This window comes from Echiichthys vipera, assembly GCF_963691815.1.
Source record: "Echiichthys vipera genome assembly, chromosome: 16".
Taxonomy (NCBI): domain Eukaryota; kingdom Metazoa; phylum Chordata; class Actinopteri; order Perciformes; family Trachinidae; genus Echiichthys; species Echiichthys vipera.
The window spans coordinates 26,842,885-26,857,361 of NC_139841.1; the positions used below are offsets into that span (position 1 = coordinate 26,842,885).

The following is a 14,477-nucleotide window of genomic DNA, read 5'->3' on the forward strand; positions in this document are numbered from 1 at the left end:
TAAATGTTATTTTGTATGTTTACTGAACTGTTGTTTTATTTTCTTTGGCTTTTTATTTTTTATAATATTTAATTCTGCTCTGCTTCACTTAGTTTCTGTTTTATTTTCGCCTTATTTTACGTTGTTTTATTTAATTTTTTTATTATATTTAAATCTGCTTTCTTTTTCTCTTATTTTTGCTTTGCTTTCTGTTGTTTTTGCCTCATTGAATGTTGTTTAATTTAATTTAATTTAGCTTTTTATTTTTTTAAATATATTTAATTCTGCTTTGCTTTACTTTCGGTTTTATTTTCGCCTTATTTTATGTCGTTTTATTTTATTTTCTATTTTATTTAAATGTTCTTTGCTTTACTGAATTTTAGTTTTATTTTTGCTTTGCTTGCTTTTGTTTTTTTGACTCATTTTATGTTTTATTTTATTAAGCTTTTACATTTTTTAATATATTTAAGTCTGCTTTGCTTTACTTCCTTTCTGTCTTATTTTTACCTTATTTTATGTTTTATTTTATTTTTATTATATTTAAATCTGCTATTCTTTACCTAATTTTTGTTTATTTTTGCTTTGCTTTCTTTTGTTTCTCTGCCTCATTTAATGTTGTTTTATTTTATTTTTGCTTTATTTGTTCTGCTTTATTTTGTTCTATTTTATTCTGCTTTATTTTGTTCTATTTTATTCTGCTTTATTTTGTTTTATTTTATTTTGTTCTATGTTATTCTTCTTTATTTTGTTCTATTTTATTCTGCTTTATTTTGTTCTATTTTATTCTGCTTTATTTTGTTTTATTTTATTTTGTTCTATGTTATTCTTCTTTATTTTGTTCTATGTTATTCTTCTTTATTTTGTTCTATTTTATTCTGCTTTATTTTGTTCTATTTTATTCTGCTTTATTTTGTTTTATTTTATTTTGTTCTATGTTATTCTTCTTTATTTTGTTCTATTTTATTCTGCTTTATTTTGTTCTATTTTATTCTGCTTTATTTTGTTCTATTTTATTCTGCTTTATTTTGTTTTATTTTATTTTGTTCTATGTTATTCTTCTTTATTTTGTTCTATTTTATTCTGCTTTATTTTGTTTTATTTTATTTTGTTCTATGTTATTCTTCTTTATTTTGTTCTATTTTATTCTGCTTTATTTTGTTCTATTTTATTTTGTTCTATTTTATTTTGCTTTATTTAATTTATTTTTGTTACACTGAATGTAATTGATCTTTATTATGTGCACGTCCCTCTCCACCTGCAGTCATCCCTCTTATTTATTAATTATTAAATATAATTATTATTGATCCGCCCTGACACGAACCTGTGCTACACTCAAACAGCCGCTGGGTGGCGCCACAGTCACACCACATTTCTCTGGAGCTTTTGGAGGAAAAATGGCGGTGAAAAGTTGAACTTGTGTCACTTTATATCAAACTTTATTAACTCCAAAGTTAAAAAACAACACCTCACACCTGCAGGAGGCGGGGAACATTTACACTGTTGCACTTTGTTTGTTTCACAGCTGAGGAGTAAACAAAGAAGAAGCTTTTAGCCAATCACAGGGGCGAGAGGGGAGAGAACGTGACGTCACGGGTGATTTGATTGGCTGAGGCGGGAGCTGCCCCGCCCACACGCGTAAACACAGGGATCACTGTCTGCAGCACTTCCCTTTGTGAAGTTCGTCACTTTGAAGGAGCTCCGGACCGACGGCGTCGCGACAAACACCCCAAAAATGCCGCAGGACTTAATGTTAGTGGGCCGTTCCTCTCCTCCGAGCTGAGGTAAAGGCATATTAAATGTTTTATAATGACTTTAGCAGGAGGTTGGACACTTAAAGGGCGTGTCAAGGCCAAACTTTTGATGTTTTTGGGTGTTTTTTTTAGCTCTTTGAAGTGAAGGGGAAGGGAAAGGTGCAGCGGGAGCCTGTGCGCCACCATGCCGGGGAACGGCGGCGTCTACGCGGTGAAGAGGAGGAAGAAGCCCGTGCAGAAAAGGTCAGTGTGGATGTTTTAAAACCGTATTTAGTTTGTGTAACCGCGGGCTATGATGACACAGGCCATGGCCACTCACCACCACCGTTAACAACTGTGTAGTTATTATTATTATTAGCCTTTTATTATTGTTTTTATTAGAGTAAGGCAGGCCTATAGTAATGCCATCAACCCATGGTTCCACCTGGACTGGAGTCTGTCAGGTTGTTGTTTTACTTTAGTGTGTGTGTGTGTGTGTGTGTGTGTGTGTGTGTGTGTGTGTGTGTGTGTGTGTGTGTGTGTGCTGTCACACAAAGGTGGTGATGACGTAAAGTGCAGATAAGGTCAGTCCTGCAGGTGACAGTGGAACAAATACTCAGATCTTTCTTAAATAAATAAATAAATAAATAAACAAAAGCAGTGTAGCATCACCTGTAACAGGTACAGTCATGCTTTAAAAAGCCATTTCAGATTCAAATGCATCATATTGTTGTGTTGTTGTTACTGATGCATTGATGCCAGGGTCCCCAGAAAGTGTCGTAACTACAAAAACCCTGTGGTTTCTGTTCAATTCAGCTCAGTTTACAGTGAAATCTCAACATATAGAGTAGGTCCAGACCACTCTATGACATGAGCAGCTGCAAGTTGCAATATCAATCTATCTATCTATATCTATATATCTCTCTATGTATAAAGTTATATATATACTTTGATAATTTGAAAAAAGCTGTGTGTAATGCACACTATAATTAAAAATATATAAAGAGCATGTATAGAAAAGGTTAACTTATGAAGATGAAAAGTTTCAAAGTGCAGTTTTGTGCAGGATCTGCTAAAACTATGGTGGTAGGGGGCCCCACATGTTTACTTTATTTACATGATCCTGCACAAATTGAGAAAGTAAAGTAAAGTACTGTAAAGTAAAGTACAGTAAAGTAAATAACAGTAAAGTACAATAAGGCAAAGTAAAGTAAGGCAAAGTAAAGTACAGCAAAGTCAAGTACAGTAAAGAAAAGTACAGTACAGTAAAGTACAGCAAAGTAAAGTACAGTAAAGTCAAGTACAGTAAAGTAAGGCAAAGTAAAGTACAGTACAGTAAAAAAGTAAATTGCACTACTGTAAAGTAAAGTACAGTACAGTAAAGTACAGCAAAGTAAAGTAAAGTACAGTAAAGTACAGTACAGTAACACAACACAGGGTAAAGTAACTTGTGTCTCCAGGCTGGAGGAGTTCATAATGATCTTTTCTTTACTTTATTCACATGATCCTGCTCTCCTCCAGCCTGGAGACACACTTTACCTTACTTTACCTTACTTTACCTTTTTAAATTCCCACATGCTCGGGCCCAGACGGGACCAACTCAGGGCACAGACGGGGCCAACTCAGGGCACAGACGGGGCCAACTTAGGGCACAGACAGGACCAACTTAGGGCACAGACGGGACAAACTTAGGGCCCAGACGGGACCAACTTAGGGCCCAGACGGGACCAACTTAGGACCCAGACGGGACCAACTTAGGGCCCAGATGGGACCAACTTAGGGCCCAGACGGGACCAACTTAGGGCCCATACGGGACAAACTTAGGGCCCAGACAGGAACAACTTAGGGCCCAGACGGGAACAACTTAGGGCCCAGACGGGACCAACTTAGTGCCCAGACGGGACCGACTTAGGGCCCAGACGGGACCAACTTAGGGCCCAGACGGGACCAACTTAGGGCCTAGATGGGACCAACTTAGGGCCCATACGGGACCAACTTAGGACCCAGACGGGACCAACTTAGGGCCCAGACGGGACCAACTTAGGTGTATGGACTGCTGGGTAGTTTCATTCATAACAAACAAACATGTCATCTGACGCTATTTACCTACCACAGACATGTCCATATCGACGTTTATGTTTTACGCTGTGAAAACCTCTTTGTGCAGAAAATGATGCCTCTGCCTTCCTTTACCTTTCACAATAAAAGCCCTAGACACCCCCTCACTCCTCACCAGAGAGCATTTTGCTAAGAGGCAACTCAGGGTGCTGTCACCGGGTAACGTAGATGTCAGACGGTGGAACCACCAGACTGATTCTTGCTTTGGGCGGCGATATGAAGAAACTGATGTATCCAGTGAGCGGAGAGTCCGCCTGACAACCTGTCAAGAGACAGACAGACCGAATCTACGTTATCAGCGTCTCTGTTTGTATGTAAACAAATGCAGCGTTGTCCTGTGTTGTCCTGTGTTGTCGGTGAGGAAAACAAGAAGATCCATATCTGACGCCAACAATAACAATCGGGAACGCTGTGGGGATGGAAGAACGATCGGTTTCCACTTTTCATAGTTTGTAAAGGTGCTGGAAATCCTTCTAATCTCATCTCATCTTCAGCCTCTTATCCGGGGTCGGGTCTCGGGGCAGCAGCTTTAGCAGGGGACCCCAAACTTCCCTTTCCCGGGCCACATTAACCAGCTCTAACTGGGGGATCCTGAGGCGTTCCCAGGCCAGTGTGGAGATCTAATCTCTCCACCTGGTCCTGGGTCTTCCCCGAGGCCTCCTCCCAGCTGGACGTGCCTGGAACACCTCCCTATGGAGGCGCCCAGGGTTCATCCTTACCAGATGATCCTGAACCACCTCAACTGGCTCCTTTCAACGCAAAGGAGCAGCGGCTCTACTCCAAGTTCCCCACGGATGCTGAACTTCTCCCCCTCTCTCTAAGGGAGACTCCAGACCCCCTCCTGAGGAAACACATTTCGGCCGCTTGTACCCGCGACCTTGTTCTCTGGGTACTGACCCAGCTTTCATGACCACAGGTGAGGGTAGGAACCAAGATTGAGCGGTAGATCCAGAGCTTTGCCTTCCTCAGCTCTCTTTTTGTCACAACGGTGCGGTAGAGCGACTGCAGCTCCGCCCCCGCTGCTCCGATTCTCCGGCCAAACTCGCGCTCCATCGTCCCCTCACTCGTGAACAAGATCCCGAGGTACTTGAACTCCTTCACAGTTATCAAAATAGTTTCAGATATTTGAAACTACCCTGAGACATTTTGGTAAATGGACTTCTACTTTTCTACTGAGCCGCAGTCGCCCGCTGTTGCTGCTGCACAAGGACTGGAATTGCAGATGTTATATTTCATAAATTGTTCATTTCCACTCTGAATTATGACGTTTTTATGCCTCCGAGGCTGCGATATTATGTCATCGCGATATCAAGGATGGACCCGTTAGATTTTGTCTTTTGTCCACAACTCTAAGAATAATTCCTACACAGATAACAAATAGGTTTATACGGGTAACATAGTGAAGAAGTGATGACATTTTTTTAACCAAAGGGTCAAAGGTCATCTTCAGTGTGACGTCACCGTGTTGAAGAGGAGACACTGATCTTGAAACTGTGCTGATTGTTCAGACCTTGAAGTTGTGTGTGATGCATCAACGTTTCATCACAACAACAAAAAAAGAAATTATTAAATTCCCTCAAAGTCTTCACTACATGCCCCAAAAGCAGCTGATAACTCTTCTACATATCAAAGCCTAAACAATCATTTTTGGGACACCCTGTATGTTGCGTAAGTCTGGACAGTTTGGCGGAGGCATACAACCCCCGAGGCGTAATTGTAGTTCTTCTCCCGTGTCTCGTCTCTCCTCATTCAACAGTGCGTTGTTGTCTCTCTCTCTCCTCTTCCCTCCACCAGCTTCTGCTGCATGTCCGGACATGTCGGAGAGGAATTACATTGTGGTAATTTGTAGTAATAATGGCACAGTCTCATGCTGTCTCAAAGTCGTGATGTGTCTCTGTGTTGGGCTCTTACGCTCCAAATATCTGGATCTGGGTTGTCATCGGCGTTCATGATCCCCAGAGGAGGAAACCTGCTGACTTTGCTCATTCTCTGACTTTTCCTTCAGCACCTCCATCCGCTCAAAACTCTGATTTGTCCAATAAAGGGTAAATGGACTTGTATGGCGCCGTTCTAGTCTTCTGACTACTCAAGGTGCTTTCACAGTGTTTGTCACATTCACCCATTCACACAGACATTCACACTGATGGCAGTGGACATCTACAGACCATCTCATCTAACCATTCACACCACATTTACACACCCATGCACAGCACGGGGAGCAATTCAGGGTTCAGTGTCTTGCCCAAAGAAACTTCGACATGTGGACCTGGGGATCGAACTGACCATCTCTCGAATGGAGGACGACCCACTCTTCCATTAAGCCACCAATACTTCTTGAAGACCATCCACCGGTCTCAGCTGCACGTGTGTTTTTCTCGTCACAGTTCGCTTGTATTGACTCTATCCGGACGCATCCGGTCTGAAGAGATTGACGAAGCGCAAGGAGAATATTTCCATTTACACGTCTAAAGGCCACGCTCAGCCCCAGCAGCTCAGGCGGTGGTCGACTTTAGCTTTTAATGTGTTGAATCGTGACATTTTAGCGTGAAGTACGGACCCGGATGTGTTGACAGCACTGATGTTAATTTGGACGACCAGCAGCTTTCAGTGTTTACAGCGAGGAGGTATAAGAAATGATGTTCGGTTAGAAAAGTAAGAAGTTAGTTTCACACCATTCATTTAATTCTAAACATTACGCCATCATTCATGCTTGTAGATTAAACAGGACTTGGATAGATCCCATGGTTGAAGTTCAGATGCCTGCCACCCCTTTGCTCCACACACACACACACACACACACACACACACACACACACACACGCGTTTACCTGCATGCAACCAAAGCATGCTCGAACGTGATTGGTCAACACTACTCTGATTACAAACACTAGTCTGAAAAAAGCTAAATGTTGATCTTCAGCCTCTTATCCGGGGTCGGGTCTCGGGGGCAGCAGCTTTAGCAGGGGACCCCAAACTTCCCTTTCCCGGGCCACATTAACCAGCTCTAACTGGGGGATCCTGAGGCGTTCCCAGGCCAGTGTGGAGATCTAATCTCTCTCTCTAAATGTTAAGGATGCAAAATAGATAATGTGAAGTACAGCACTTCCCTCTGAAAGTGGATGGAACAGCAAAGACTTGAGTCACATTTCAGCCATGAATTCTCAGTAAATCTGATATTTGCAGGTTTTTACTCCAGAGTGAATGTTTCTAACTAATGAAACAAATAACATTTCTGTCTCTCTCTGTCTCTCTGTGTGTGTTTTCCAGTCTTGTAAAAACAAAAGTACGCATTACACTTCAAGCCTCTCATCACCAGACGTTGAAGTTTGATGTGGTTCAGGGTTTATTTGGGCTGAAACCCACGTCGCCTCTTTAGAAATTCAAACACTGGAACGTCTTGTTTTCATGAACAGGAAGAGTCTGTGTGTCAGTATCTCCCACATCCACGGCTGCAGCTCGCTAACAGGGAGAACTCGACCTCGTACCCAAACACTCCCACTTCCACTGTGGTGTGTCGCAGGATATCGAGCAGAGCGAGCGCGCTTTAGCGAGCGTCACTGAACATCTCTTCTTTGTCTTGTGTGTGTTGTTTTAGCGCGAAGCTGCCGCCCGTGAAGACCAATCCGTCCAAACGCCACCGAGACCGCCTGAATGGAGAGCTGGACCGCCTCACCGAAATGCTGCCGTTCTCCGAGGAGGTCAGAGGTCGCCTGGACAAACTGTCAGTGCTCCGGCTCAGCGTGGGATACCTCAAGGTCAAGAGTCACTTCCACGGTCAGTGACCTCTACCACCGTAGTGCATTTACTCAAGTGCTGCAAGCAGATTTGAGGAACTTTACTTAAGGGAGTTAAATTAAATTAAATTAAATTAAAATTAAATTTAATGTACTGCCTTTACGTTAGAGTAATTTATTTATTTTTTGAAATGTTATGTTTAAATCAAGCCGCCACCACAGCGACTTCCTGGTTGATCCAATCAGGAAGTCCCAAAAACGTCAGTTCTCCGAGTGTCCACTAGGAGCAGGTTTCATAACAGAGCAGTTTCTCATTGAGCCCCATGTTAAACAGGCTGTTTACACAGCATCATTAAACCTGTTTAAGGACAAAAGAACATTCTAGTTTAGGTCGTATCTCCATGACAACACTGAAGGGGCGTGAATTTCGTGAAAAGTTTTTATTTTATTGGAGGTTAATGTTAATGAATAATTAGGGGCGTGGCCTCTTGAGTGACAGCTAGCCTCTGCCCCTCACTTCTCTCGGAGGTAAACGTCAGCCAGATGGACGTACGCCCCTCCCCCCAACGTCACATACATGCCCTTTTTTGGTCAGAGGAAATGAGGCGGAGTCAAAGTCTGACAAGATGGAGACTCACGTAGGCGAGGACGATTGGATCAAGTTGAGAGAACGGACCTCGACTGAGAGGCTATGTCCATTTTTGATAAAGTCTGTGGTTTGAATATGCAAATGATGCATTATCTTATGAAATATGAGCTTATTTAAATACATTTGCAGAAGAGAAACTAAAGCCAGGTTCCATTTGTTGACATATTGGAGTCATAACTTTTTGTTTACCATACAAAATGCTGTATAAATAGTTCAAAATGAGCTCCACCTCAACCAACCAGAACAGTGAAGTCCTGCTTTTACATTAATGCATGACTAATAATAATGATCCAATGATAGAATATATAATACATAAGAGTGACACTATTCTCTGAGTAATGCTTTTACCGATGTGGAGTATCAGTAGAGGATCTGAATGCTTCCTGCACAGCTGGCTGAGAGTAACACGGTCATAGGAAACCTGCGTACGTGGGTGAAATACTAAAAGTGAGAGGCAGTACGTGTGGTATCGATGCGTCAGGTGAGCTAACACGCAGCTCCAGACATTTTTGTGGCTGAGCTGTGAGCGTTTGGGGCGTCGAGGGGGAACTTGACACTGTGAATAATGAATAGTCGTCCTGCTGGGAGGGAAACAGGAGAGTGTGCTGCAGCGCAGGAGCAGATGGGAGTCAATGCAAAGCAACATGAGACAGACAGACGGGAACAGTGGGTCCTTATTCGCACAGTCAAAGGTGGAAGCCTGGTACATTGTCTTGGGGTCGCTGAAGTCATGGAGTTTTCTTCCCGACAGCTGATTGTAGTGCTGAACTTGAGCTAAATCACAAACGTGTTTCACATGTTTTGGATTGTTGTCTTAAAGGGCAAATCCATTTTTTTGTTCTTGTTGCTCTTAACTAAATTATATTGTTGATTAAAGTTGTAATCCGTAAGATGTTTATCTAGTTAAGTGTGTGTTAAGTTCCTCTCGATCACAGAGTGAGTTAAAACAATGGTGATTGATCATATGACCCACTAATGAAAGCACTTCTAGATAGATAGGTAGGTAGGTAGATAGGTAGGTAGGTAGGTAGATAGATAGATAGGTAGGTAGGTAGATAGATGGATGGATGGATAGGTAGGTAGGTAGATAGGTAGGTAGATAGGTAGGTAGGTAGGTAGATAGATAGATAGGTAGGTAGGTAGATAGATAGATAGGTAGGTAGGTAGATAGATGGATGGATGGATGGATAGGTAGGTAGATAGGTAGGTAGGTAGGTAGGTAGGTAGGTAGATAGATAGGTAGGTAGGTAGGTAGGTAGGTAGGTAGATAGATAGGTAGGTAGGTAGGTAGGTAGGTAGATAGATAGATAGATAGATAGATAGATAGGTAGATAGATAGATAGATAGATAGGTAGGTAGGTAGATAGATGGATGGATAGGTAGGTAGGTAGATAGATAGATAGATAGGTAGGTAGGTAGATAGGTAGGTAGGTAGGTAGATAGGTAGGTAGGTAGGTAGATAGATAGATAGGTAGGTAGGTAGGTAGATAGGTAGGTAGGTAGGTAGGTAGATAGATAGATAGATAGATAGATAGATAGATAGATAGATAGATAGATAACTTAATTTATCCCCAAGGGGAAATGAGGTCATCGTAGCAGCGGTACAAAACAAACAGAAATACAAAATATAAACTACAATAAGAGTACAGTATCGCAAATCTAAAACACTATATACAACATACTATGTGGATTTTAAGGTGCAAGACAACGAGAGAAAGGTCCATTTTTAAAGACAGTGGTTGGATTTCAGTAATAAGTCACTTGTATGATGTGAGTGTGTTCCCTGAGCGTTGTAGAGTCTGATGCAGCAGGTAGGAAGGATTTCCAGTGTCGTTCTTTAAGGCAGCGAGGTTGAATGAGTTGCTGAAGCTACTCTTGAAGCAACTTGCCTCTTTGTCGAGTATTACAATATCTGTGTCTGTGGCGACATGTGCGGGCTAGATGTAAACACGCCCCCATGTTAGTGACGCTGCTGACAGAGGTTGGTCTGACGGTGGAGCTCGCCACTGACAGTTATGCTGCGTTCACTTGTAATCTGAAATCTGAAACTTCCAACTATTGAGTCAGGCTTGTAGTAAGAACAGAAGCGTAACAGGAACATGTGTGTGTTTGGGATTTAAGAGGGGAACATATAGGGGACGGACAGGAAGTAGAGAGGTGAATGTGTGGCAATAAAGTTCACAAAAGAGCAGAAAATAAAGAAATCAACACACGTAGTGACCGTGAACGTGGCGGGATGGAGGCTCTGGAAGAACAGGCTCACCTGCAGTTACAGCTCACCGCCAAAGAGGCCGCTAGAGAAGCGCCACAAAAAGATGCAAAATTACAAAAAATAATTACAAGCTGCACCGTTGTCATTCTTCTTTGTGTCAAATGCGACTGCGTAGTACTCCATATGAATAGTAAACTGACCCCTTTGTGTGTGTAAACGGTGGAAAATATCCACGTGCACAGTTTAACGGTCTTTAGTCAAAGCGAACCACTGTGCTTCCACCCGTTGTCGTCCAAAATCTACCTAAATATAGGTTTGAGTTTCGGAAAATTGCACATGAACCACTGCCATTGCGCCCACAGAGTGTACACCAATAGACCTGCAGAGTCCAGCAGGTCCTGCCTCGCTCTTTGTGCGTCTCTTCGCGCCGCTATCTGCCGACCGATCACTGCTGTTGATGGAGCGGAGGGGGGGAGGAGGCTCTGAAGCACGGTGGCACGACATGAGGGCTCCTGACGAGGCGGTGCAGATGGGGATTGTTTGTGAATGGAGGCGTTTGAACAGCTAACCCACTGCAGCTTCACATTACCCCGAGTGTTTATGTTATCATGCACCCCCCCCCCCCCCCCCCCCGTAATAATAACGTGACGTTGTTCTAGATACGAGGATTGTTTAAGTAACACGTATCAAGCTTACCACGAGGTTTACAGAACGGCGAGGGGAATCAAAACAGAAAGAGAGAGTTAGGAGGTGAAGTATAAGAAGAGTGAGCTGGTTGAAGGCCTATCAGATGAAGGCTGTATCTGCATCAGCACGTTCTGCCCCGGGCCGCTATCTCCTCGCACCTTTGATATTCGTCCAGCCCGACATCACACACAAACTGTTCAGTGTCACCCGGGTAAACAAAAAATATATATTTAAATGTCAAACTTACAGGCAAAGCACACATAATTATTGCTACAACAGTTGTGGAGATTCTTCAGTCCGGACTGTTTGAGCTGCCGGATAAAAGCGTTGCAGTTTTCATTGTTTTTGCAGAAAAGACCTCTCTGTGGCCTCCTGAATTTCTTTTCTAAGTCTCCATCTAATCTTCCATAACAGCTTCCTCTGATTGTGGAGGATGTTTGTTCAGGAACTCGTGTTTAGCCCCATTATGGGTCGATGCTTAAAAATAACACTAAACAATCACACAGTCCTCACGCAATCTTTCATGTCTTTTATTAATTGATAGTTGAAGTACGTTTTAGCTGTTCTGGAAGTGCTGTTGCATCAAGAAGCAGTCTTAGCCTAGCTGCACTTCCTGGTCTTTCTAAAAGAGAAAAGACAAAGCATTAGTCCTACCTACCTTTATCTAATCTGTACAATAAACTGAATTTGTTTTATACTTATTGATATTAAGTGAAATAAATGTAATCAAAGACAAACTTTATAACAGCTAATTTATTGTACCAGGCTAACATTAGCTAGCTAAAGAGTTATGATGGAACAGATTGTATCAGGCTAACATTAGCTAGCTACAGAGTTGTGTGAGAACAGATCAATAGTTATGAGGTAACAGATTGTATGAGGCTAATGTACGCTAGCTACAGAGTTGTGAGAGAACTATTGTATCAGGCTAATGTTAGCTATCTACAGAGTTGAGAGGGAACAGATTGTATCAGGCTAATGTACGCTAGCTACAGAGTTGAGAGGGAACCGATTGTATCAGTATAATGTAAGCTAGCTTCAGAGTTGAGAGGGAACAGATTGTATCAGTATAATGTAAGCTAGCTTCAGAGTTGAGAGGGAACCGATTGTATCAGTATAATGTAAGCTAGCTTCAGAGTTGAGAGGGAACAGATTGTATCGGGCTAACGTGAGCTAGCTACAGAGTTGTGAGAGAACATATTGTATCAGGCTAATGTTAGCTAGATACAGAGTTGAGAGAGAACATATTGTATCAGGCTAATGTAAGCTAGCTACAGAGTTGAGAGGGAATTGATTGTATCAGGCTAAAGTTCGCTAGCAACAGAGTTGAGAGGGAACAGATTGTATCAGGTAATGTAAACTAGCTACAGAGTTGAGAGGGAACAGATTATATCAGGCTAATGTAAGCTAGCTACAGACTTGTGAGAGAACATATTGTTTCAGGCTAATGTTAGCTAGCTACAGAGCTTTGAGAGAACATATTGTATCAGGCTAACGTGAGCTAGGTACCGCTATCTGGTTAAAATATAGATTTAAACGACGAGATCTAAAAAGTGTATGGTTAAAATGGGTCTTAGAACCGTAAATAAAGTCAATTCATGAAGCTTCTGGCAGACGACCACAACACTGGAGATATGATGCAACTGACAGACGAGTAAATACAACAGGCCGACCCAAATTCACAAGCAACCCAGCAGTATATAAAGTAATTTAAAGTATACTGTATGAAACAAAAGGTATGCATCATTATTCATCTGTTTGCTGAGGTCAAAAGGTCAGCAGACTAAATATATATATATGTATAGAAAAGGAAACTAAGGTGTGTGTGTGTGTGTGCAGGTTTGTCTGTTGTTTCCTCCGGTGAACAAGTCCCAGGTGATGCGTCTGCACTCATCAGGAGTTACCATGGTGAACCCTAGTCACCGTAGCAACAGTCCAGAGTCTGATCAGGAAGTCTGACACCGCAGGGAGGTTTACGGAGAGGTGGTTGCTCATGTCTGCTTCCTGTGTTTGTCGATAACGAGGGTGCAGCGAGGTCAGCGCTGTCATTAACTCGCCCTCCAGCTGCATTTTTTCCTGCAGGATAAATCTGCTGAGTCATGACGGGACCAGAGGCGCTGCGGAGGCTTTTATACGGGCACCGGCTGCTCAATGTGCACAAATATTAATATAGTTTCAAGAGGGTGAAAATCAAATGCATGAAGGAAGAAGACATGCAGCACAATTTCTCCTGACTTCTCCTGACTCCTGACTTTATATTTAAGGTCGTTTGCTTCAGTGGTGGAGGTTATTTCCATTTTACGCTACTTTATACTTCTACGTTATCTAAGAGGTCATCAGGAGTTACCATGTTACTTACTTTGTTCCTTAATTTGTACCATGTTAAGTTACTTTTCAGATTAGATTTTCTAAAATGCAATATTATCAAGGGTTAAACATTGGTTTATAGATTATTCATTCATTCATCTTCAACCACTTGTCCCTGTCGGGGTCACGGGGGGCTGGAGCTGATCCCAGTTGACATCGGGCGTGAGGCGGGGTCCACCCTGGACAGGACGCCAGTCTATCACAGGACACATAGAGACGAACAGAGACAGACAACCATTCACACCTACGGGTGATTTAGAGTCATCAATGAACCGAACACCTGCACGTCTTTGGACTGTGGGAGGAAACCGGAGAACCCGGAGAAAACCCACGCAGACACGGGGACAACATGCACACTCCACACAGAAGGGCCCCAGCCGGGATTTGAACCAGGAACGCTCTCGCTGTGAGGCAACAGTGCTAACCACCGTGTCACCCGGTTTATGGATTAGTCACGTACCAAACTAAAGCTGTCAGGGATACGTTGTTCAGTGTGCACACACACACATGCACACACACACACACACACACCTGACCTATAAACCTTCATTACCAGACAAGGATGCTCGATGTTAACCGACAGCTTCACCTAAACCGAACCCCCAAAACCAGAGCAGGGTTCGCCTCCTCCTCAGTTAGTGCAAGTCTGCCGCCTCTGAACACAGGAAGCAGGGGACGGATGTGAGGAGTTTACGGCTGCGAGGTGTAAACAGAGCGCCGATGTCGTCTCTGTCAGTGGTTGTTGAGGCTGACGCTGTCGGACCATCTGAAAAATGATGAAGCGTACCGGCAGTTTCTCTCACAGACTCTTAAGGGTTACACCTCCACCCCTTTCGTCTCTCCAGGCAGCGGCTTTGGCGAGGTGTACTGACTCTGCGTGTGAACCCTCTTCCGCTAAAACTCCCACAGGGGGAGAGAGGAGGAGGAAGAGGAAGGGAGGGAGGAGGGGAGAAAGGAAAGGCCAGATTACAGATTCAGGTTATTGAACTCGGCAATAGAAA

General features: G+C 42.9%; 1 protein-coding gene across 2 annotated transcripts in view; it reads left to right on the forward strand.

Moving 5' to 3' along the window:
• The first annotated feature begins 1,658 nt into the window (after positions 1 to 1,658).
• Positions 1,659 to 14,477, forward strand: part of LOC310959113 (aryl hydrocarbon receptor-like) — a 28,534-nt gene continuing 15,715 nt past the window's right edge. For both annotated transcript variants that reach the window (XM_083930353.1, XM_083930352.1), the window contains exons 1-3: positions 1,659 to 1,760; positions 1,863 to 1,973; positions 7,423 to 7,601. In XM_083930353.1, the coding sequence (XP_083786479.1) occupies positions 1,915 to 1,973; positions 7,423 to 7,601 (238 nt within the window). In that variant the 5' untranslated portion in view covers positions 1,659 to 1,760; positions 1,863 to 1,914. The remainder of the gene's footprint in view (positions 1,761 to 1,862; positions 1,974 to 7,422; positions 7,602 to 14,477) is intronic.